Raw genomic sequence first — 25,018 nt, forward strand, 5'->3', positions numbered from 1 at the left:
CAGTCTCTGCGTTCATGTCTGCTTGTCCTGAGTTGGACTCATCAGGCATCAGCAAGTTTGCGACAGATGTGGAGATTGCCTTCCATAAGTTTTTGCTTGCAAAAACAAGCCAAGAGAGTATGTATGTGTGTGTATATATATATATATATACACACACACACACACACATCTATAATGTGTGTGTTTCTCATAAATAAATTAGTAGTCAGAGAGATGATTGACGACAAATCAAGTGGTGGAAGTCCTAAGGTTGCCCAACTTTGTCTTCATCTTAATTCTGGCAAATACCTGTGACAACACTGGAACTCAGCTGTATTAGCCATTTTTCTGGTCAACATTGATGATGTGGAAAAGAGATCCCGCTGATCTTCCATACAACTTGCCTAAACTCTAGAGAACACAAATCCTGTGTTGTCTAACCAGACTATCAATACAGGGTGAAGTGAGATTTTCTAGGTACTGATGTATGGTTTTGCAAAGCAAAAGAGATGCCAAAAATATTTTTAAAAACAGAGAGAGAGAGAGAGAGAGAGAGAGAGAGAGAATAGTTCTTAATTAAAATATTTGTCTGTTCAATGGTTACAACAGACAACATTATTCTACCATCATTAACTTTATAGAAAGATATCAGTATTGACTTATATAAGATCCTCTGCATTAATGTAGATCACTGCCTGCAAAGAAAGGATGCATTGATCTTAACTAGATTGCTTTTGATCATAGAATTAAAGTGCAACATGAAATGAGTTTGTCTATTATAAAAGACAATTAGCATTTGTAACTTTGAGGTTAAGGTGATAGAATCTTGATCATTAACAAGGTATAAGCTTAGTTCTTATAACAACTATTAAGCTCTATTTCCCTGAGCAAGACAGCTTATTCTAGTTTATGTGGCTGAACAAAAGATGAATTTCTTCCCTTCTATAGAGTTCGGCTGTAAACGCAGTTGTTCCAACAAAAAGTATCCCACTTCTGGGAGAATTTAAGATACGCCGTTTTTATTGTTTATTTATTTATTTAACTTTTTTACTGTTTGCAATGCCGCTTGCATGTGATGCAAATGCGGAAGTCTAAGGGAGATAATAAGCCACCAGTGTAAGGGAGGTAAATTGTCAATTTCAGTTTTATTTTTTCTAGAAAGAATCTTTTTAAATAGTTATTTCCAAGAAAATATAAATTTTTTAAAAATTCTTTTCTCAAAGGACAATGTTAAAAATTAGAACACAAGAGTGATTGAATCGTTGATTTTGTTCTTTCAGGCTTTTTCTTTATAAATATCTTTGAAAACGTGATACTACTAGAAAATATGCAATATGAAGCCGCTGTAACTGTCTACTTAATTGATCTTTTTTAGCCTTTCTTATAACAATTTGTAGATATACACATGAGTACAGAAAGTCAACAAATCATTGATATCAAGGACAAATATTCTTTGATAGAATTTTATTCCTATCCTATTTTCTTTGTATTTGGATTTTCACATAGTGACAGTGAACTAATTGAAATCTAGCTATCAAGATAGTTTCTATGTCAGTGGCCAAATAGTTCAACATAGCAACCAAATCTTTGCCAACAATACCTATTTTATCTTTAAAATGAGATCCACATATATTGTTTTCTTTTGTTTTACACAAGTTACTTGGTTTTTATTGGAGCAAATGTTTATTACATTTGGTTACTCTTCCTACCACTAATTACTCAAATATGCACCTGTAAGTCAAACTGTAACACGTAGAGTTAGGGACTTTGCTCAGGAGTACAATGACAGCTTTAAATTTGATGTGAGTGTACTTAGTATTAACATATTTAATACATGAGGGAATTAAAAAGCAAATTATAAATAATTATATAGTGAGGACAAAAATTAGTGACTAACTAATGTGATTTTAGTTTATTAAATGTGGCAGATAACTCTAAATAAGTTTCCCTGTGATTATGACCTCATCAGCAAAGCATAAATTTTACTGCACTTTCCAGAATAGTGGTGGAGAAATCACTAAGTAAATGTATAAGATTGTACTCTGATTAGTGTATAAACCTAGAATTGTTTAGGGAAAAAATAAATCAGAGATTGAAGAAAATAAAGTTAGTTTTAGCATATTTAATGAGGAACGCAGTCACCCAGCATCTTTACACCTATTAAGCTGCTATATGTATATAATTTTGCATTTTAGAGCATTATAATTCACAATAAAACTGGAAAAATATCTAGAACACACATTAACTTAGGATGTTTGCCTGTACTTGAAATATAAGACTACTTTAAATTTTATACATAAAAGACAGTATATCTTTATTTGTATATCTAACATACAGTTTTGTTGATTTGTTGTAATCCTTTAACTGGATACTTGTTTACTCTTATAAAACTGACTCAACAAGTGAATTAATTAAAATGAATATCAGTAAAAGACAGTGTTATACTCTTGTTCACTAAAATATACTTCCTAAATGTTAAGTTCTCATTATAAATATCTCAGATTTTACAGCTCTTAAGCACTACAAAAATGTTCATTTTCCAGACTGTGCATATGAAGAGAATTCTATAGTCATCCCAGAATCTGTGCCACTCAAGCAGCAACCTCTCGTTTCTAGGAAACTGGCTAACTCCAATACTAAGTAAGTTAAAGCTCATATTCTACAGAATGTAAATCTCTTCTAAGGTACAAGAACTGGGAAAAGGGGATAAATTCTAAACAAGATAAATCTGCAATACAAATTCAATCCATTTACCTTAATCCACATATCTACAATTTCCAACCAGAGTTGCTAACCTGGAGAGAGTAAACAACTTCAAAATCATTATATCTGCAAGAAATAACTACTAAAACATACTTTAGATAATAGTCAACTCTTTCAAAAGGAAAGAATATGTTGTACAGTGTAGTCCTAGCTACACTAGATCTGAGCATAAGACTGAATGATCATCTTGGGAATGTCTCTGATTTCTAGATCAGCATTGACTTGAGGTTAACAACAATAATCTGGAGATCTGTGTTCTGCCAGTTTAACTTAACACCAGTTAAAATCTTTAATGGTAAGCCAAGATACCATACAAGAAATTTTCATATTCCTTCAAAGAAATCAGTTGAGTCTTTCTCTATATTTTCATCTTTTGTAAAGAAATATTGTTCATTTTTCTTTCTAGGATTAAACATAAAATTTCTTTGAATTTTTGTGAAATTTGTATAAACTGATTATGTTGATCAAAGTAAAATTAACATTATAAACATATATCTCAATGGTGCAGACATAGCCAAATTGTTGTAGATTTATTTCCGCAGGTAGTTTAGGCCATGAACAGAATTTAGTAAAAAGAAATTGTCCCAAAGCCCAGTCTTGACTGACTGGTTAAAAGCTTCACTTCACAACCAACACATTCCAAGTTTGATTGTTCTGTGTGACATCTTGGGCAACTTCCTTTATCACAGCTTTAGGATCAACTCAATCCTTGTGATTGAGGATAGAAACTGTAGAAGCCTGTCAGATGAACTGTACCTGTAATAGCTTTTTTCAATCTGATAGGCTTGGTATACAGGTATATCTTGGATGACGTATTTCCTCAAACGGCTCTTGAAGTCCTCCTATACAAGGAAAATTGGTTTCATCATCTCTTCTTTTTTTTACCATGCATGCTTCTATTTAATTTCCTTTTGTTAATATTGTATATCGTGCATATTTACATTTGAAAAATGTTTTTAATCATGCAATTCTATGTAAAGCCTCAAATTTTATGTATACACAGACACACAAGCATATACATATATATATACATATATGTATATATATATATATATATATATATATATATAACAAATTAAAAGGGTAAAGGTTTATCAATTTATTAATTTATTAATAAATCAACAATTAGTAATTTTTACCAAGCCCTTCGGTATGTAAGCACCATTATCGGTGGAGAACTTATTTAAAAGTTCATATATATTTATAAACATAATTAAGGGATCAGCAAACATTTGCTTCACCACATACTGAAGTTCAGAAATAGCAGCTAAAAAAGCTGAGACTCCAACAGATATATATATATATATAATACATGACAGGCTTTTTTCAGTTTCTGTCTACCAAATCCACTCATAAGGCTTTGGTTAGCATGAGGCTATAGTAGAAAACATTTGACCAAGGTTCCACATGGTGGCACCGAACCCAGAACCATGTGATTGGGAAGCAAGCTTCTTTATTTCATATGATTTGCCACAAGGGCATTGCACAGAAGAAGCAGTTGCGGGCTAGACTGGTAAAGGAGAAACACTAGCACTCCCCAGGCTAAAGTAGGTCTTCACCCATATAAGGTGTTGTTTTCTGTTTGGTGGGATATGAAAAGTTTAATCCATTTTGAACTTTTAAACCTAAACCAAATAATAACAAAGGAGATCTACTGCGAGCAGCTTGAGCAGCTTAAGTCAGTGCTAGAAGGAAAATGACCATCTTTGGTTTCAAGACAAAAGGTGTTCTTCCATATAGTGAGGATGACATTCCAAAGGCTGGGGCAGTTTGAATAGGAAACGATGCCTCACCCATCATATTTGCCAGACATTGCCCCATCTGATTATCATTTATTCTGCAGTCTTCAAAATCATTTGGATGGCAAAAATATGAATTCTGTAGACGAGGTCATAACATTACTGGTTGAGTACTTTTTGTCACAGACAAGTGAATTTTGGAAGTGGAGCCTTGCAAGTCTACCAGATAGATGGAAGTGTATTGTAGAAAATGAAGGAGAGTATATTTTAAATTAAAAAAGAACTTTGTCTTATTTTTTAAAAATAAAAGAAGTATAAAAGAAACCACATTATTTATGGGATGACCCAATACATTAAAAAAAAATAGTTATTATTATAATGCTGAATTGTTAGTACACCAGACAAAATGCTTAGCAGTATTTCGTCTGTCTTCAACATTCTGTGCCCAAATTCCACCAGGGTTGACTTTGCCTTTCATCCTTTCGGGGTCAGTAAAATAAGTACCAGCTGACCACTGGGGTTGATGTAATCAACTTCTTCCTTCCCCCAAAATTTTAAGCCTTCTGCCTATAGTAGAAAGGATTATTATTATTATTATTATTATCATTATGACAAAGACAGTAAGCTGGCAGAATCATTTGCATGTTAGACAAAATGCCAAGTAGTATTTCTTCTGGCTTTACATTTTGAGTTCAAATGCTGCCAAAATTAACTTTGCCTTTCATTCTTTTGGGGTGGATAAGTACCAGTAAAACACTGGGGTCAATGTAATCGACTAGTCCCCTCCCCACAAATTTTAGGCCTTGTGCCTAAAGTGGAAAGGTTTATTATTAATTATTATTATTATTATTACCTCCAGGCAAACACCGGCTTTTGACAGTGGTATCGCCTCAAGTGTTGATATTCAAAAGCAGAGAAAAAAAACAGTTTTAGAGGTAGGTATTATAAAGTAAACATTAATAGATTGTTATTTATTAAATATTATTGCTTATTGCGATATTTATATAGTTGAGTGGCAAAGCTTGTAAAACATAGAAAATAAGTCCCTCATAATTATTATGGGACCTTTGATAGTAAAACTTTTCAGTCAACTGTAAATGATATAATCTACTCTCTTATCTTCCATTATTCATGGGAATTACTCTTTAACTTTCCCTAAGTGAGAGAATTTACTATATTATTCTCATACCCTCTTGCATTGTGGGATTAGAGGGACAACACTGAAGACTTATACTTCAAGTAGTAGCCTTGGTGCCTCAGAACTAGCTAGTCTCATGCCACCTTCCAATATTGTGTCCATCCTATTCCTAATTCGGTGAATGGAAGCTGGAAACCTGTAATGTGTGTGTGAGTTATCATCATCATCATTCAGTATCCATTTTCCATACTGGCATGGGTTGTGTGTGTGTGTGTGTGTGTGTGTGTATATACCAGTTGAGTATTGGAGTCAATATAATCAACTAGTTCCCTCCCACCAAATTTCAGGCCTTGTGCCTAAAGTAGAAAGAAATTTATTTATTTTGAGTATGAGGAAGAAAGAGAAGTAATGTTCATAAGCATATTTAGACCCCACTAGGAGGAGTTGCTATGGTTAGTATACTTGTAGCTTCATATAGGGCAGAACGAGAGTAAAACACAATGAATATCAGAGGCGGGGGAGTAGCTGATAATCCAAATGAATTCAAGCAAGAGAGCAGTGGTAAAGTCAGCATATTCAGAGGAGCATAGGCCATTATCATGAGGGACAAGAGAATGGACCAATAATTGTGTAAAAGTAAGAAGCAATGGATTGGTTTTCATACTACTGGAGGATTTTTTGGAGACTTTTCCCTTTCAGTTGTCTACTATGAGGACTGGGATGATGAGTAGTCATTCAGAGCAAGATGTCTGGACTATACTTTAGATAAGGCCTATCACCACAAAATAGCCCCTGCTTCAGATCCCACTCCTCTCTAGACACAACTACTCTGCCAAACACATTTGCTGCTATTGAGTACTGACATTAGGAAAATTATTGTTAGTGGAATAAAACATTTAAGTCGACATTTAAATGATTTATATGAGATATATACTATGAGCATTCTACATATTCAGTGGAAAATCTGTTAACGATGTTATATTTTATGTAATAATAGCAATTATTTTGAACATAATGGCGGTGCCCCAGCATGGCCACAGCTCATGAGCTGAAACTAGATAAAATGAAAAATAAAAATGAAAAATAAGCACAAAGCCCTAAATTTGTTGGAAAGGGTCTAATAATGCATATCAACACTAGTACCTTATTTTAACTAACCTTGCAGGATGAAAAATAAAGTTAAAAATAAGATTTTAACTCATTATATAGAGACATAACAGCATTTAGGGTGTCATTTTACTGTTTTTTTTTTTTTGTTTTTTTTTTTTCATCCATTGTCATTAATAGTGATTTGTAACATAAGCCGAGGGTCAGAAACTGGAAAGAAATATATAGTAGTAGCTCATATCAACGTCAATATATTACAGGTATTTATTTTATCAAGCTGGCACGATAAAAAAATAATGGGGAAATAATGGTAATATAAGACTGTCCTAAATTATTTTGTAATTACATTTAATGATTAGATTTTGATTTACCTGTCATTTCTTCTATTTTCTTTCAGAAAACTGTTATAAAAATAGCTCCTTCTTCAACAAAGGATGTCAGTATAAGAGAAGATCCTTCATTCATATGTAAGCTTTTTGATTGTTGTTGTTTTCATAACATTGTGTTATAATAATAGCTTAGTTGTTCAGTTTCCTTATTGCTGTAATTTCAAATTTAATATTTCAATTTTCAATACCTTTAAATGGATGATAAAATATGGTATACACTTCTATATTCAATTATTGTCACACATACTACATATGCATGCACACACACGTTGGCCAATGTGTCATACATGTTTAACTGCAATGAGTGAGTGTGTCGTGAAATCTTATGAAACTTTGTTAAATGTCCTGTCCAATTAAATAATACATGGTTTAAATTTTCTGCTGTTTTGTCAACACAGTTTATTTTTTCAGATTTCACAATCTAGAAAATTCCCAAGAATCATTTACCACTTTACTTTTGTTCTCTAGATCATTCTTTGATACAGAAAAATTCTGAATTGAAGTCCAGTAATATTGATAAAATCAAAGAAATAAATAATGATGTTTTGAAAGAAGTAACAAAGGTCACTGAATCTAAACAGACTGCTGTAGAGAATTTATCTACAGCAGATAATAGAATGAAAACTAAGAGGCCAGTTAAGAAAACGTTTTTCCATTTCATAAGTTCTGATAGTGATGCTAATTCTAACAACAATAAAACCATACCTTCAAAATACTCCACCATCACAGAAGAAAATCTCAAGAAATTTAACCAGCAAAGAGACAAGTCATTGGTTAATAATTTAAATGCTAGAATTAAAGGCTTTGTGAAATCTTCATGTGAGACTGTTTTCCAAGACATTGACAATGTTGACAAGAACCAGACTATGAAAGAAGATGAAATATTGAAGGATCCTCATCATTTTTCCACACTTCACAAATCAAGGAATCTTGATGTTGATTTAACAAATGACAAAAGTCCTAAAACTACAAGTAATACTTCTGACCATAATAATAATAATAATAATAATGATAATAATGACAATGACCTATCAAATAAGTCATCGGCATCTAGTAACTTATCTAGTCCTGTTACTGATCCTACAATGAGGAAAAAATCACCAGAAAATACAAATCAACAACAGAAAGTTGCTAGTCCAGAGAAAATGGCACAATCAACAGAAGGGGACCAACTAGTGAACCCCAAAACTGCCCATAATAGTTCTAAGTTCCAAACCAATTCGAAACACCAATCAAAAACAAAACGCAATATTCCAAAAGGATCCCTCTCTTATTTCTCTGCTCAACCACCAAAGGAAGCACATAGAAAATCTGAAGGTAGCCGAAGCCCAAGTTTTAAACTATTTGAACAGACTCCACCTCATCAAGCACGACACAAGGCAAAAAGAAATTACAGATCAAATAAACAAGCAAATTTATCTAAGCTTTATGACCCTTACGATTTTGACAATATCAGTAATAGCTCTTCTAATGTTAAACAGTCTATCAGAAGTTTATCTCCAGTCATTTCAGAAAAACGTAAATTTTTCAAGACTAGGCAGAATACTAAAGCAAGCAATTTTTCAAACTACTTAGATATCACCAAAAGATCAAAACCAATTAAAGAATCTGAAAGTTTTCTGCCATCTACTGCTTCCAAGAAAACCAAACAATCTTTAAACAAAAAGCATGAAACTTCAAATCAGACATCTAAATCTGTTACTTTAAATCAAACATTAAAATATGTTACTTCAAATCAGACACCAAAATCTGTCTTAGATGAATTTAACAAAGACCAGTCCAATGAAACACACTTTAATCTCTTAACTCCTGGACGTCAGGGTTTAAATAACAAACAACGTGATGGTTCGGAAAGAAGTGACAAAACTTCCAAGAAAGTTTCGAGCATCTCAGTTAATTCTAAGGTAAGGGATAATATTTTCTCTAGATTTAATCTCTGTAATAGCAATGATAATGATTACTTAAGTTAGTATAGAATAGCTTTGCAGCTCTGTTACTGATGTAAATTTAATGCATATTGTATTTCTTTTATTGCTGAAAAAATTTTCTTTTTACATTTCCATTGATTCAACTTTAGCTGTTCATCATTTTCAACACATGAACTGGGACAACTGCAGAAACAAGAAAATATTGAAATTAATCTCATTGACATAACAATTCTCACTAATATTCTGTTGCTTTTATGATGTTATGTTATTACTGTGTGGCCCTCCCCAGCCTGTTTCAATCCTGATCGAACTGATCTATGGCACATAGGTGGTCTGTCTATGTGTAGCCTGCAAATCTAACATTTCAGGCATTTACATGATTCAAAAACATTGCATGTGTCAATTCCATATTTCTAAGCATTTTGCCCTAATATGTGTATATGTATATGTGTGTGGTGTGTATATATATATATATATATAAGATAGTAGGAAATGTCTAATGGCGATATGGTTGTTATTTTTAGCAAGTCAAATGACAACATATTATTCATTAAATAGAAACTTAAGATAATTTTTACTGTTGTTACTCTGCAACTCGTCTCTCACTCTCAAATTTTTAATCAGCCCTGGTCGCTGTTCAAGATTCTTTTCGGTTTCTCTGCACCCATCACACTCCCTACCTACACACACTATCATATTTCTGAAGTTTCTAAAAGTTGAAATGAAGACATTAATTACTGTAGATTTTAAAAAGATTATTGTTATTTTAACAGCCAATCTCATCTTTTGCTTGTTTCAGACATTGGAGTGCAGCTTAGCTGGGGCACTACCTTGAAGGGTTTTAGTTGATCAAATCAACCTCAGTACATATTTTAAGTCTGATACTTATTCTATTGGTTTCTTTTTCCAAACAGCTAAGGAACATAAACAAACCAATACTGGTTGTCGAGTTGTGGCAAGGGACTAAAACAAATACAAAGACACACACACATACAAAGATACACACATATACACAATGGGCTACCACACAGTTACTATCTACCATATTCACTCACAGGGCATTGCTCAGCCTGAGGCTATAGTAGAAGACACTTGCCCAAGGTGCTGCTCTGTGGGACTGAAGTGAAAGCCATGTGGTTACAAAGCAATCTTTTTAACCATACAGCTATGCCTAAACAACTTTACAAAATAGTCAAGTATTGTGTTGGCACTCCGTCGCTTACGACGTCGAGGGTTCCAGTTGATCCGACCAACGGAACAACCTGCTCGTGAAATTAACGTGCAAGTGGCTGAGCACTCCACAGACACGTGTACCCTTAACATAGTTCTCGGGGATATTCAGCGTGACACAGTGGGACAAGGCTGGCCCTTTGAATTACAGGTACAACAGAAACAGGAAGAAAGATTGAGAGAAAGTTGTGGTGGAAGAGTACAGCAGGGTTCGCCACCATCCCCTGCCGGAGTCTCGTTGAGCTTTTAGGTGTTTTCGCTCAATAAACACTCACAACGCCCGGTCTGGGAATCGAAACCGCGATCCTATGACCGCGAATCCGCTGCCCTAACCACTGGGCCATTGCGTCTCCACTGTCAGGTATTGTACTAACAGATTAAATCTGAACTGACACCAACTAAACTAGGAAATGATACCATCTTCTTAATTCATCAGTGTTATATATTTAATTACTATCTAAGCATGTTTTCCCTCATCTCTCAAACTTCATCCATCTCATCTCCATCTCAGACTATTCAGGTAACATATTCTCCTTTCCCAACTCTCACACCTGTAGGAAGAGTACATTAAATAATGTAATCCTAGATACATAATATATGGATAAAAGACATGTTGATTATACTGGAATGTCTTTGATCAGAGACGTACTTACAACAACAAAACTGAAACAGTAGTACTGTAGTGGTATAAATAAGATATATTGTCAGAGACGCCTCTAATGACACAATAGATCAAGGTACTCATTTGCTTTCACTACTTTTAACCTCTTATTGTTTGCTATTGAAATTCAAGTATTCGGTATTTTGTTTATTCCCTAGATCTATGGTCATGTTTCTTACTATAATAACATTTAATTCATTTCTGTCCTTTGACTACTTTTTTCTAAATTTGTTTCTTTAACATAAAGACAGCAGCCAATAATGCACGACTAACTCGTAAGCGGAAACCTGTTAATTATAAAGAAGCTGATACTAGGTAAGTTGTGTAAGGATATTAACATCATGACTTGGAGTAAAGAGCCAACAGGATAGGGTTTATAACCAATTATATAGTTTGTTAGTTTCTTATTACTATTGAAATTTATGAATTACCTTAAGGAGAAAAAACACTTAATTCTTACATGTCTCTTTTTATCTAACTGTGTGGTATTAATTACATGTTCTTCTAGAAATGTTAGCTCCGATAGAATGACACCTTATTCAAAGAAAGATTTACTGCTTGCTCATTTAACCCTTCTGAAGTTTGAGCTGAAGACCAGCTTTGTAAGTCTTTGTGACTCGTGAAGATATTGTTATTATTATCATTATTAAGATGACATGCCAGCAGAATCACTAGTACATCGAACAAAATGTTTCACAGAATTTCTTCCAGCTTTATATTGTGAGTTCCAACTCCATTGAGGTCAACTGTACCTTTCATCTTCTTGGAGTCAATAAAATAAGTACAAGTTAAACACTGGGTTGTTGTTATCAACTAATCCCCTCTCTTTTGGGGAAATGGTGAGAGCATTGGTATAGGAGAAGGAGTTGTGTCCGTTACTTTCACAGGTATTCCCAGACCAGTGAGAGTGACTCAGTTAACATTACTTTTGAACTGTTGCAAGTTGACAGTTGTAAGGAAAACATACACACAACAGGAATTCTAGAGGGCTGATGTTCTGGGAATGAAGCAAATGATTAGTGTGGGTCAGAAGTGATTGAAGTGTGATGACATTTTGGAGTAAGTGTATGAATGTGATGGGTTATACAAAGTGAAATAGGATGGTAAGGCTACTGAAGCTGTGATAAAAAAAAAAAAAAACAGAGAAAGGAGACAGCATGTTTGTGGGTCAGAGGTTTGTGTGTGTTGATAAACAACTATGTGTCAATCATTCCGGTAACGTTTCTTTGAATGGAGTTAGGGCTTGTGATTGATAGTAGTGGGCTGAAGTATTTTCTAGATCTGAGGAAGAAGTCTAGTCTTCTGGGTATAGTCTTTGCTATATTGAGTATGTGCACTTGTTAAGTGAGACCCTCAGTCACGATAAGGCCTAAGCGTTTATAGCATTTTGACATACTGATGAAAGTAGACAGTGTTATGATTAAAACTGGCAATCACTTGTAGAACTAGAATATCAGTGGCACAATAAAAATCACCTAGTGCAATATTCCCATGAACTTCTTCAGCATTTAACAAAATGGGAATATGAATTCATACTGAAGATAATTACCAATGCCATATATATATATGTTTTTAGATATTATGTGTGGGTCTATATGTGTGTGTGTATGTATATATATATATATATATATATCGTCAACAACATCAGTTTACATTTGTTATCCATAGAAGTTAGCTTATATTCAGAATTATTGCTCTCCTTTATTTGAATGAAAGACCAAGAAAGAAGTGGCTAAGTCTGATTTCAGGATGCTGAATGACCAGAGAAGCCTATAGCTTTGAAATTCGTATTATGGAGTTATCTTTGATTTGGAAATTAAAAAAGAAAAAAAAAAAACATTGAAAAGAGAATTTATCATTTTACTTCAATAAATGTTTTAATGTTATAAACATTAAATATGATACAGAAATCTTAATATTGTAGGCTGTCAGTCTATTGGTAATGCATCTCTATTGCAAAGGAGAAAATTGTCTTACCAGGAGTCAGTTCTATTATGTTCTGTTTTTTTTTCATTAGTGACAGGAATGAAGTATGTAATCTTTGTGCCCTTCTTTAATTCAATTTCCTTCCTTTTTCTTTTATTTCAACCATACAACCCATAATATCTTTATGAAGATGCAATTTCAGTTGTGTTGGATCTATTCATTGTGGAGTCACCAAAGTTCTCGGGGATCTATTACATTAACTTTACTTTACATTATTTGCTTTCAGTGAAAGAAAAGGTATGGAAATGTATGTAATGAAATTATTTATAAAAATGTCTTTTCTTCTGGTTAAATCAAAATTGTTTATATCATTATTATTTAATTTAGTTAATTTATTATTGCATAAAAACTTATTTTGCTTTTATATTCATAAAGCTCTGAAGATCAAATTAATGATGATGAGGTAAGTGTTTCTTAGTTTAACAAACAATGTTTATTTAACAAGATAGAAATATAAAACCCATAGACCTGTGGGTCAAGGGATGGAAGTTAAAATATTCACACATTTCTAAGGGATTTAAATGAGAAATTAAAATTGGAGTGTAGTTTCATCTATCAATAATAGCCGTAATAGATGAATTAATATATATTGAATTATTATAAGCTGTTTCTGTTGTGGTGATGGTGATAGTGGTAATTTTGTAGGACTCCACCCCAAAAGACCATCAAAACATTAATAGCACCAATCTTTCTTTAGGGCTAAATGCGCCATATAGAAAGAAGCTGAGTTAACTGATGTAAGTTGCAAAGACACTATTTATGCTTGTGTATGCACATGTGCATTTATATACACAAGATTTTTTGAGGTCATTTGTATGAATTTCGAAAAAAACACATAGCTCTTCAAAGAAAAACTGTATTTGAAAACAGATTGGTACAAATAATCTTGAGAAGACTTTTATCACACCTATTTAATGAATCCATTGTTAGCATCAGTGACTACTTCAATACAGGCTCAGAAATATTTACATACCCGAAGCAGATGATCTTTATCAAATGTTAGACGTAATGTTGGTTTTGGTGAACTTGAGAGATTATATGGTGTTGGGGGGGGGGGGCGATTAACATCTCTCTCATCTACACTCCATATGTGGAGTGAGGTCTGAGAGAATATGATCATGGAGATTAGCTTGCATACACACCTGGGTTGTCCTAACCTTATGAGACAGTTCAGAAGCTTGTTGAAAGACGTACAGTCTTCCGTTGCATACTCTCTCTACCCAGGGTTTCACAACTTTGTCTAACACCTCTCTGTAAACAGAAGCCTTCACTCTTAAGCATTATGTAAGAAAGTGAGGAGGTATAGCATCTCACTCGTTACTGACAACTCCCAAAACCATCACATTTGCTGAGAACTTAGTATGCATGACCACTAGAATATCATGCAGGCCTTTGAAGTGTCATCAGTCATTTCTTCATTTACCTTTTGTTCCTGACTGACATTTCTCTTATCATAGAAAAACACCAAGGAGCATTCCAGCCCCTTGGTATTTCAACTTGTTTAGCAGTACAACTTGTACTCGATGTCCTCAAGCACAGCTTTTCTGATGGTACTTTCTGAAACCTTGAGGTCCTTTGCAATGGTTCTGATTCACTTTCTAGATTTTTTTATCAATTATTTCTTGGAATTTTTGTACATAGTAATGTGTTCTCATAGTATTAGGACCTTGTGCATGTGTTTTGCATTTAGCTGCTAATTTTGGATCCCCATTAGCAGCTTCCAGCACCTTTCAAATTTTGACAATGAAGAATCGGGGAACTTTCATGAAGCAAGCTATCTCTGTATCACAGTGCTATGCTTCTAAGGCAATGGTTACAGCTTACCTTTTCATTCACTGAGTCAACTTGATGTCTGACATTATTTACCAAAAATGTAAGGTACAAAAGAAGTCAGTTAGAATTCTTGAAAGAAGTGTCCTTAAAAAACTGATGCACTCTGTGTAATATATAATACACATATACAGAGGGAGATACTATCCACTGATGAAGGTAACAATGACACTATGTAAGTGTGTGTGTGCATGCGCACACGCACACACTGGAGTAATGTTCATATCATAATTGTAATGCAGTAAAAACTGTCTAAAATTGATGTGTTACATAGTTATACTATACCAAACCACAGTATTTCCATTAAATGAAGTTCATAGAAGAGCCAGATATGTGTTATAGCAGAAACATAAAGAAATATAACTTTTGAAGTCCAGAAAGTTCAAGAGTATTGTGGATTTCAAATCAATTTCACAGATTCGAGATGCATCTCAATACATAAACACATGTATATTAAGAATGGTTGTAGCCTAGCACACTTGAGTTACCTAAACTATTTCTTTTTTTTAATAGTTTAGTCAGAGAAGGAAGGGTTAGTACCCATGATGTTTTTCAGGATCTGTAGGATAGAGATTAAGGTTGACTCCATTAAGACCTGGTCTTAATGGAGTCAACCTTGCTAAAAGCACTCAAGCATCATCATCATCATCTTGCTTGAATGCAATACTGGTCAGTGCCAGAGAGAGTGACCTCTACATATACCTAGTAGGCTGTAGATAAGGAGGTGAGTGATTTGTGTTTGATAGAGGAACAGGATGTTTGTGATGGGAGAGGCAGCTTGGACCAGATTCCACAAATATTTTAGGGAAAAAACAAGAGTTGTTCATATTTATAATTTTTGGACTGAGAGAAGAAGAGGTGGTGACCACTACTTGACCCCTTTATTTTGGTGACTTTGGATGCACTTATCAATATCTTGTACTTGCTGAGAGACTAGTCATGAACTGAGGGGAGAAGAGAACAGAGGATTATATGCCAGGCTTTTATCTATGAGTCCTGTTTCTTGCACTATCTGGCAGCAAGCTTCTTCTGGAAAATGCTTCCCACCAAACAAATTATGCCTGAGAAAGAACCATGGGAATTGACACATCAAGAGTTCATTATATACTCCTGTCAGAAACCTAATCCGAGTGCTTGTAACTCTGCTAGAGACATTCATGGGTCATTTGTTGTTTAACTGGGTGTATTGTTGAGGCTACCAGTTTACTTCTCCCAATATATATATATATATATATATATATATATTTATTTATATATATATATATATATATTATTATTATATATATATATATTTATATATTATTATATATTATATTATTATTATATTATATTATTATATTATTATTATATTATTATATATTATATTATATTATTATATTTATATATTATTATATTATTTTATTATATTATATTATATTATATTATTATATTGTTATATATTATATTATATTATATTATTATATTATATATATTATAATATTTATATATTATTATATATATTTATATATTATATTATTATATATTATATTATATTATATATATTATTATATTTATATATTATTATATATATTATTATATTGTTATATATTATATTATTATATATTATATTATATTATTATATTAAATTATATTATATTATATTATTATATTAAATTATATTATATTATATTATTATATTATATATATTATTATATTTATATATTATTATATATATATTTATATATTATATATATTTGTATATATTTATATTCCATGAAAATCTTGTATCTGATTCATTTGCAAGGTCTCTGTCGGTTATGTATTAGTTATATGTGTAGAATACTGTTTTTTTACACCAAGATGTATCCTTTGCTCACTTTGTAATAAACCTCTGAAATATGTTCTAGTCTGTTGTTAGCAGTAGGTCAGAAGCCAGCATGCCACAAAAGATACTGAAAACAGTCACAAGAGAAGGTCAATCAAAACACAAGAGTGTATCTCCAGTCAGTTCTGAACATTTTTCCAGTTATCAAAAACAATCTCTCAACTCAAAACAGAAAGCACAACCACTCTCCAAGCAACTGAATCAAGTAAGTGTTTTTGTTATAATTATTATTATTAAGGCAGCGAGCTGGCAGAATTGTTAACAATTCAGGAAAAATACTTAGTAGTATTTCATCTGTCTTCACATGCTGAGTTCAAATTCTGCTTAGGTCAACTTTACCTTTCATCTTCTCACAGTCAAAAAAATAAGTACCATTTGAGCACTAACGTTGATGTAATTGATTTACTCCCCCCCCCCCAAACTTGCTGGCCTTATAACAAAGTTTGAAACCATTATTATTATTATTATTATTATTATTATTAGTAGTAGTAGTAGTAGTAGTAGTAGTAGTAAGGCAACCAGCTGGCAGAATTGCATTGGTAAAAATGCTTGGTATTTTTTTCTGGCTGTTTACATTCTGAGTTCAAATGTCACCAAGGTCGACTTTGCCTGACATCCATTTGGGATCAATAAAATAAGTACCAGTCGAGCACTGGGGTCGATGTAATCAAATTGACCTCCTAAAATTGCTAGCCTTGTGCCAAAATTTGAAACTATTATTATTTTTTTTTTTTTTTTATCTCAGGTTTTGTTGGAACTCCTGAAGACTTGTATGCATAGCGGGCTTGCTGCCTGCAGCCTATGGTATCATGTTGTCTCTTCTTCTCAACTATCTAATACTTTCCTGATTATTCTGGCCATGCCAAGGAGGCAGACCTTTTGTAACAGTTCCACTGGGCACTCTATTCCGATTTCCTTTATATTCTTATTGATGCCTTCTGATACTATCCCCAAGGATCCAACAATAATTGGCACTATCTTCACCATTTTCCAAAGCTGGATTATTTCATACTTAAGAGGGTTGTATTTATCTATTTTTTTCGCCTTCCTTCTTGACTATTTGTGGGTCAGAGATGCATGCAACATCAACTATATAGCACACGTGCACCTTGTCCACCACCTCTAGGTCCCGTCTGTTATGCTCTAGCACCTGATCTGTTTGGATTGGGAAATAAAGAGGATTTTGCATGTCTCCAACTCCGCCACTCTCTGTGGTTTGTGCTCATACTATGTCTTGCCTCTCTCTAGCCCCCACTTTTTGCACAGTTTCCAATGTAGCACTTTCACTACCTTATCATGTCGCCACAACTTGTAGTGGTTTTGGGTAAGTCTAGGACATTCATTCATGATATGGGCAATGGTTTCAGCAGAGACACTTGCTCATTCCAAAGGTTGACCCTCCAGTTCATGGCTAAAGCTTGGTCTTGTGCAGCCAGTATAGTGCTATTAGTCTCTTTTTTCAGTATTCCTTTCTTCAGCCAATCCCACCTGTGTTCTCCATCAATATCTGTTGTGGCTATATGGAATCGTGTCATCCCTCATTGCACAATGCTTCTTTATGTCTTTTTTTGTACTTCTTTTGTTTTTCCTTTTTTCTTTTCATTAAATACTCCCTCATTCCTAACTGACACTAGCAAGGTTTCCTTACTTTAGCATAGGTACCTCATTAAGCTCTTGAGTTCAATATGCATGCAGTCTTCCACACTTATCAGTCCCCTTCCTCCATTTACTCTCTTCGTGTATAGGCAATCAGTGTCTGCATTGTTAAGAGCCTTCTCCATGCATCATTAAGAGCTTTCTTGTCTTCCTGTCTAATTCCTTTAGCTCCTTCTCAGTCCATTTCAGAATTCCAGTGCTATACCAAACTACTGCATGCAAGTTTATTGCCAAAATTACGTTTCTGGCATTCAGCTTTGAAGCCAATATTTTTCTCACTCGCTGCAGGTACTCTTTCTTTGTCTTTCATATAATTGTGTTTAATTCCGTCTACCTCAAGTATTCCCAGGTATTTATAACTGGATTGAGATTCAATTGCCTCTATCATTTCACCGCTTGGCATCCATAAGCCTTCTGTCATTTTGAGAGTCCAAACTCCATCTGAATATCATTTGAGAAAATCCGCACAAACTGGACTAGGCTGTCCAGTTCTGCCTCATTTTTTTGTGAATAACTTCAAGTCATCCATGAAAAGCAAGTGGTTTAGTTTTCCCTTACCTCTTCCCAGATCATACCCTAACTTTGTCTTCAGCACAAAGATCAGTAGGGACACATTGTCCCCTTGGAAGATTCCTCTCTTGGTTTTCACCTCTCCTGATACCTTATTCCTTGTTGTCAATCCAGTTCTCCAATATTTCATACTGTTCTATATAAGGCTTCTCATGTCTTCTGCTACTCCATACATTTCCATTGTTCTTGTTATCCTGGAGTGTGGTATCATATCGTATGCTTTATGATAGTCAATTTATGCCACACTCGGGTTTGTGTGTCTTCTCTTGCAGTTTCTGATGATTAAATTATCAATTAACAACTGACCTTTTGTCCCTTGACACCTCTTTCAGCACCCTTTTTGTTCAATAGGTAGCAGCCCACTTATTATCATCATCATCATCATCATTATTATTGTTGCCTTTGCACAGCTTCTAACGCTGGAGATGTACTAGAGTGTTAGCTGTTCACTACCAGGGAACTAAGGTAACACCTCTTAATTTTCAAGCATCCTTCTGGAGTATTCGAGTGGTTCCAAGCAGTTTTGTTTTCTGTAAGTGCTCCACCCTTATTGCAGCCCCTATTTGTTCCACGTACTTCTGAAGATTTTTGCTCACTGCTCCGACAATTATTGGTACTACTGCTACCTTTTTCATCAACTACAATTGCTTAACTTCCCAAGCTAACCTGTTATATCTCTCGACTTTTCTTTCTTCCTTATTGCATACCTTGTTGTCAGCTGGGCATGCTATGTCTATGATCCAGCATAATTTGTTTTCTTTTTCAACTAAGACTATGTCCGGCTTCCTATTCTTAATCTCATGGTCACACTGAATTATTATTATTATTATTGTTATTATTATTATTATTAGACAAGACAAAGAGCGCGATGCGATTGCATGAAGGGGTCTGAATGTCTTCAGTAACTGTGTCTTGAATACTTTTGTTTGACCACTTTTCAAAGGCATCCATGCATGCTTCTACCCCTTCATCATGGTCAATATTGGGTTGTAAGAAAGAAAAATTCATGGTTACCAAAAGACAGTTCTTGACATGGCCTCAGTGCTTAAAAAAGTTGTTGATTTTAGACATGAAATCAAAAGTATCCTGAATATAGGAACTTGATCTTTTTATGACAGGAGTAGAAAGCCTTCCAGCTATTCCAAAATCTTGGCTGTACAACATTCATATCGGCTGCAAATTGGATGCATTGGAGGAAATCTTTTGAACTTTTTGTGTATTATTATTATTATTATCATCGTCGTCGTCGTCATCGTCGCCGTCGTCGTCGTCGTCGTCATGGCAAGCTGGCAGAATCATTAACACAATGGGCAAAATGCTTAGTGGTATTTCGTCCATGTTTACATTCTGAGTTCAAATTCCGCCAAGGTTGACTTTGCTTTTCATCTTTTTGGGGTCAATAAATTAAGTACCAGTGAAACAATGGAGTCGATGTAATTTTCCAGCCTTGTGCCTATAGTAGAAAGGGTTATTATTATTATTATTATTATTATTATTATTATTGTTGTTGTGTTGTTTTTGTTGGTAACATATAATACTGAGGCTTACTAAACATGTTTTTATATATCTTGTAGACTATCAATATGTTAGATGGTTGATCATGGGCGAGTGTGATAAGGTTGGTACAACGAAAAGAAGACCTAGATTAGACATGTTCTAGTTTCTAATTTAGTCTGGTTATATGATACTCTGCCTGTCAATAATTATATTTACTACTGTTAATATACTCACATAGAGAAAAATCATCTGCATGTTGGGTTTGAAAAAGAAATTGAAACTCTAAACTCGCTTGCCCTTATTGATCTGATGTTTATTTTTGGAGAATTTGGTTACTGTGGCAAATAATCTATAGTTACAATTAAAACCCTGACATACCAATGTATATATTAAAGAACTTGTATAATATAGATAGTGTGTGTCTATACAATGGCATTGTTGTGTGTGTGTGTAGTAATTAAGATAGAGTATGTAATAGAATGTTAAGCTGAGAATAGTCATAGGCAACAGTGGTCTCTACGTATGCACCACAAATGCGACTAACAAATGAGCCAAAGAACTGTTTCTATGAGACATTCCTGCAGACTGCATTGATAACAGACAACAACAACCTTGTTATCACATCTGTTGACTTATTATCATCATTATTACTATTATTAATGTATTATTAATGATGAGCTAGCAGAATTGTTAACATGCCAGGCAAAATGTTTTGCAGCATTTCATCCATCTTTACATTCTTTGTTCAAATTCCACCAAGGACGACTTTGCCTTTCATCCTTTCAGGGTCAGTAAAATAAGTACAGTTGAACACTGGGGTCATTGCAATTGACCCCAGTATTCCCAACATTTCAGGCCTTGTGCCTATAGTAGAAAGGATTATTATTGTTGTTATTATTTGAGTGGTGATTAATCAGATCATTAACATGTGGCCAACTTTCCTTCTTCTTAAAATTACTGGCCTTGTGTCTAAATTAGAAATGTTAGTATATCAGGCCAAATGCTCAGCAACATTTTTTCTGGTTCTTTCGGCAAGATCAACTTTGTGGTGATAGCACACTGACTGAAGAAGGATCAAGTGTGATGCAACTGATGTTTGCAACACTAACTTCAAGTGAACATGCAATCCGGATAGGTTTCATACTCACCAAGGATTAAGATTGATAGATGGTTTTGAATACGAAGTCTTTTCCCCTGCGGAGATGTATTAAGTCAGAGATAGAGGAGTTTATCATAAAAATGAAAGAAATAGTGAGATCAGAAGAAACAAATAAAAACATATGTGTGGCTGGATGTAAAACACCATTTTGGATTTGTATTTGATATGTGATAATGTGCTTATGTATGCACAGAGGGTCGTAATGTCTACCTCACTACAAGGTCAAATGTTATAGGAATTCCACACTGGTCATCCAGGAATTTCTAAGATAAAGTTGCTTATGAGGAATTATATTTACTAGCCAAAAATGGATCTAGATATTGAGAAGTTGGTAAAATCCAGCAGAGGTTGAGCTCTTGCAGCAAAATCACCACCTATAAAATTTCAATAGATTTTGCAGGACCAGTACACTGATCATAATATCTAATAGTAGTAGATAGCTTTACAAAATGGCCAGAAATGTGTAAATGTAGAAAACAGAAATGTGGCCAGAAATGTGTAAATGTAGAAAACAGAAATGTGGCCAGAAATGTGTAAATGTAGAAAACAGAAATGTGTAAATGACAGTAACAGTCAAATTTCTACACAAACTTTTTGCTAGGTATGGTGTCCTTGGCACCATAGTCTTCGATAATGGTACGCAATTCATGGCGAATGAATTTAAGAATTTTTGCAAGATGTACTCAGTTGAACATATCCCTAATCCTCTGTATCCCTGAAGATACAGATGTAGTAGATGTGTGAGAGTAATTAACAGTGCGAGTAGTTTCCAAATAAATTAGTTCAAAAGCTCTAAAGGCTCCCTAGAAGTAGCTAATAGCTTTCGTTACTTTGATTAATTCAATTAGTAGTAGAAGGGATATTTCATAAGCAAACTAGCCAGAATAAGAACAATGGGCAAAGTTTAAGGTGATATCAATTTTGCTAATAACAAAGGGATTCTGTCTCTGAGTTATAAGCATTTTGTTTGATTCTTGTGAGCAACATTGTTTGAAGCAAAATATGGGCATTGAATGTGGAGAATGTGTAATTGGAAAGAAATATGGCAAGCATGTCCTGCTGGGTGTGTAATTTTATGTGCATGAACAATGGTGCACATATGAGCTAAGAGGAAAATTGAGTGTAAAAGGAACCAGATGTAGTATGCAAAAGAGAAGACTGAGCTAGAATGGATATATGAGGAATATGGAGAATGATAGCTGCATAAAGAAGTGTTGAAAGTTGATCGCAAGAGATTAAACCTCACAAAAGAGATCAGGACTGCAACAAGTGGCAAAACACTGTGCTAGAAAAAGCCCATCTGACCCATGCAAGCTTGGAAAAACAGTGATAAAATAATATTGATGATGATAGTGTGCGTATAAATATTTAGATGGCAGAAAAGAGCTCTGGTGTGTATATGCAGACATTACAAAATATGACTATCCTGTGTATTGAAGCACTCCACAAGTAAATAGTTGTTTGTAATAAACCACTTAAGAAGTGAGAGCCATGCTAAAAGTGGAAAATTCATGTTAGCTTTAACCTGTCACATACACACTTGATGTAGTAGACTGTAACATAAACCACAAGTCAGTATGATTACTCATCTGAGCAGCCGGAGACTCTGTCAGGTGAATAAAGTGACATTTTGAAGTGCTTCAAAGAACCAGATTTTCAGGACCTGAAAATCGCATTGTGTTGAGTGAAAGCAAATAATAAGGCACAGGCATACATCACTAGATATAATTAACTTATATTCTTTATCTGTGTAGATTTAACAATAAATTGGCACAGTTAATGAAGTCAGAGTGCATTTTCAAACTGAGTGTGGGTGCAGACTCAAATGAATTTATTCTCTTTCAAATGTTCTGTTTCTTTATCAACAGTCAATTTTGAGAATACCTATGTATTCAATTCTAAATTAATCCAAAATAATAATAATTTCTAACATTGGAAGGCCAGAACTTTTTTCCTGTGGAATAGTACAGTATAAGTGATTTTATCAATCCAGTACTTGAATATTACTTATTTTATCTATCTCAGAAGAGTGGAATGCAAAATTTACTGAAGCACAATTTGAAATCAAAACAAAAAGGTGTTAAGTAAATACTATGAAGTTTTTTGTCTTTTGTTCCACCACTCCTGCCTATTCACCATTCTTATTTAATTTAACAGTAAAAAAAATTTGGATTTTAGAAAAAAAACTGCATGCTAGGATACTTGTGTCTCGAGTAAAATACAAAAAAAAAGAAATGTAGTTTGTTGGTGTGCTGTATAGAATAGAATATACTTGCTTCATTTATTTTAATTCTTTACTATCAATGTAATAGAAAAAAAATGTCTTTAAAATATTATTGTTATATTTCAGGATGATCGGGTTTTTTCATTTTTTTTTTCTTTGCCAAATAAATACACGCATTATATATTCGTTCTTCACTTGTTTATTACTATTCTTATTTTATCTTATGTCCATTGTTCGGAAATCTTTCGTCACATATCTGTCTTCTACAATGAAAGATTTCTGGACAATGGACATAAGATAAAATAAGAACAGTAATAAACAAGTGAAGAATGAATGTATAGTGCATGTGTTTATTTGGCAAAAAAAAAAAAAAAAAAGTTACCATCCCAAAATATACCAATATCTGTTTCAACAGAGGAATCCTTAAACATTCTTTAATCTGTATTTAAAACAACTTTGACCGACATCGGTCGTAATACAAATTTGACTTTTTCTTTTTTTTTTTTTTTTTTTTATAACTTGGATGTGTATTTTAATTAGACAGTTTATGCAGATACTGAAACTGAATAAAAAAAATAGGTCCCAGTAAGATAAGCCTACAACTCTTACCTTGGTGTATTTAGTACTACATCATGAAATTTCTAGAATTAGTTACCTGTTCTGTTGATGCTTTTGTATCTACACATCATAGAGAAGAGCTAAAACAATACAATGAGACACAGGATGTACAAGGCAGATTCAGAACAATCTTAGACTTAATTTTTGATAGGATAGGGGGTAGAGCCAGTGTATAAGACCACTGCTGGCTCTCCCAGATTATTGAGACTGATATGGTTAATATTCCTTTTGACCATTTATAGGTCAGTATCTACAGAAAATGTAAGAAAAATATGAGCAAGGAGAGAATTCCCAGTGATTACTGTTCTGTGGAGGAATAATTGCTTAAATATTATATAGTATGGAATCTAAGAAGAGAGATGGGTAGGCATGATTGAAAATGACTTTTTAACAGTTGTTAGGTAGAACAGAGACCATTCTAATGGCCATGGCAATGATGATGATGATAAAATAGGCAGAAAATGTAAAGTGCATCTGTGAGCTAATGGTTGCAGTGTGTTGGGGGAATTGGTTCAAAAGTGAATAGAAAACAGTAGTGTCACAGTTTTATAGTTGCAAGGTTCTAATAAAAGTAATGTTTTAATCTTCATGAGGGCTCTTTTTAAAAAAAAAAATTTTTTTCACTCTCATGTCTCATCAGCTGAAAAAGGCAAATTCATTTCATTCTTTCTGTATTTGCA

The 25,018-nt window shown here is 33.8% G+C and overlaps 1 protein-coding gene across 4 annotated transcripts in view; it reads left to right on the forward strand.

The window, feature by feature from the left end:
• Positions 1-25,018, forward strand: part of LOC106874583 (uncharacterized) — a 236,416-nt gene that overhangs the window by 166,000 nt on the left and 45,398 nt on the right. For all 4 annotated transcript variants that reach the window (XM_052970258.2, XM_052970259.2, XM_089356823.1 and 1 more), the window contains 7 exons: positions 2,523-2,619; positions 5,341-5,416; positions 7,124-7,193; positions 7,584-9,019; positions 11,182-11,249; positions 13,296-13,323; positions 16,637-16,819. In XM_052970258.2, the coding sequence (XP_052826218.1) occupies positions 2,523-2,619; positions 5,341-5,416; positions 7,124-7,193; positions 7,584-9,019; positions 11,182-11,249; positions 13,296-13,323; positions 16,637-16,819 (1,958 nt within the window). The remainder of the gene's footprint in view (positions 1-2,522; positions 2,620-5,340; positions 5,417-7,123; positions 7,194-7,583; positions 9,020-11,181; positions 11,250-13,295; positions 13,324-16,636; positions 16,820-25,018) is intronic.

The sequence above is a fragment of the Octopus bimaculoides genome, chromosome 8 (assembly GCF_046866305.1).
Source record: "Octopus bimaculoides isolate indiv1 chromosome 8, ASM4686630v1, whole genome shotgun sequence".
In the NCBI taxonomy this organism is placed as follows: Eukaryota; Metazoa; Mollusca; class Cephalopoda; order Octopoda; family Octopodidae; genus Octopus; species Octopus bimaculoides.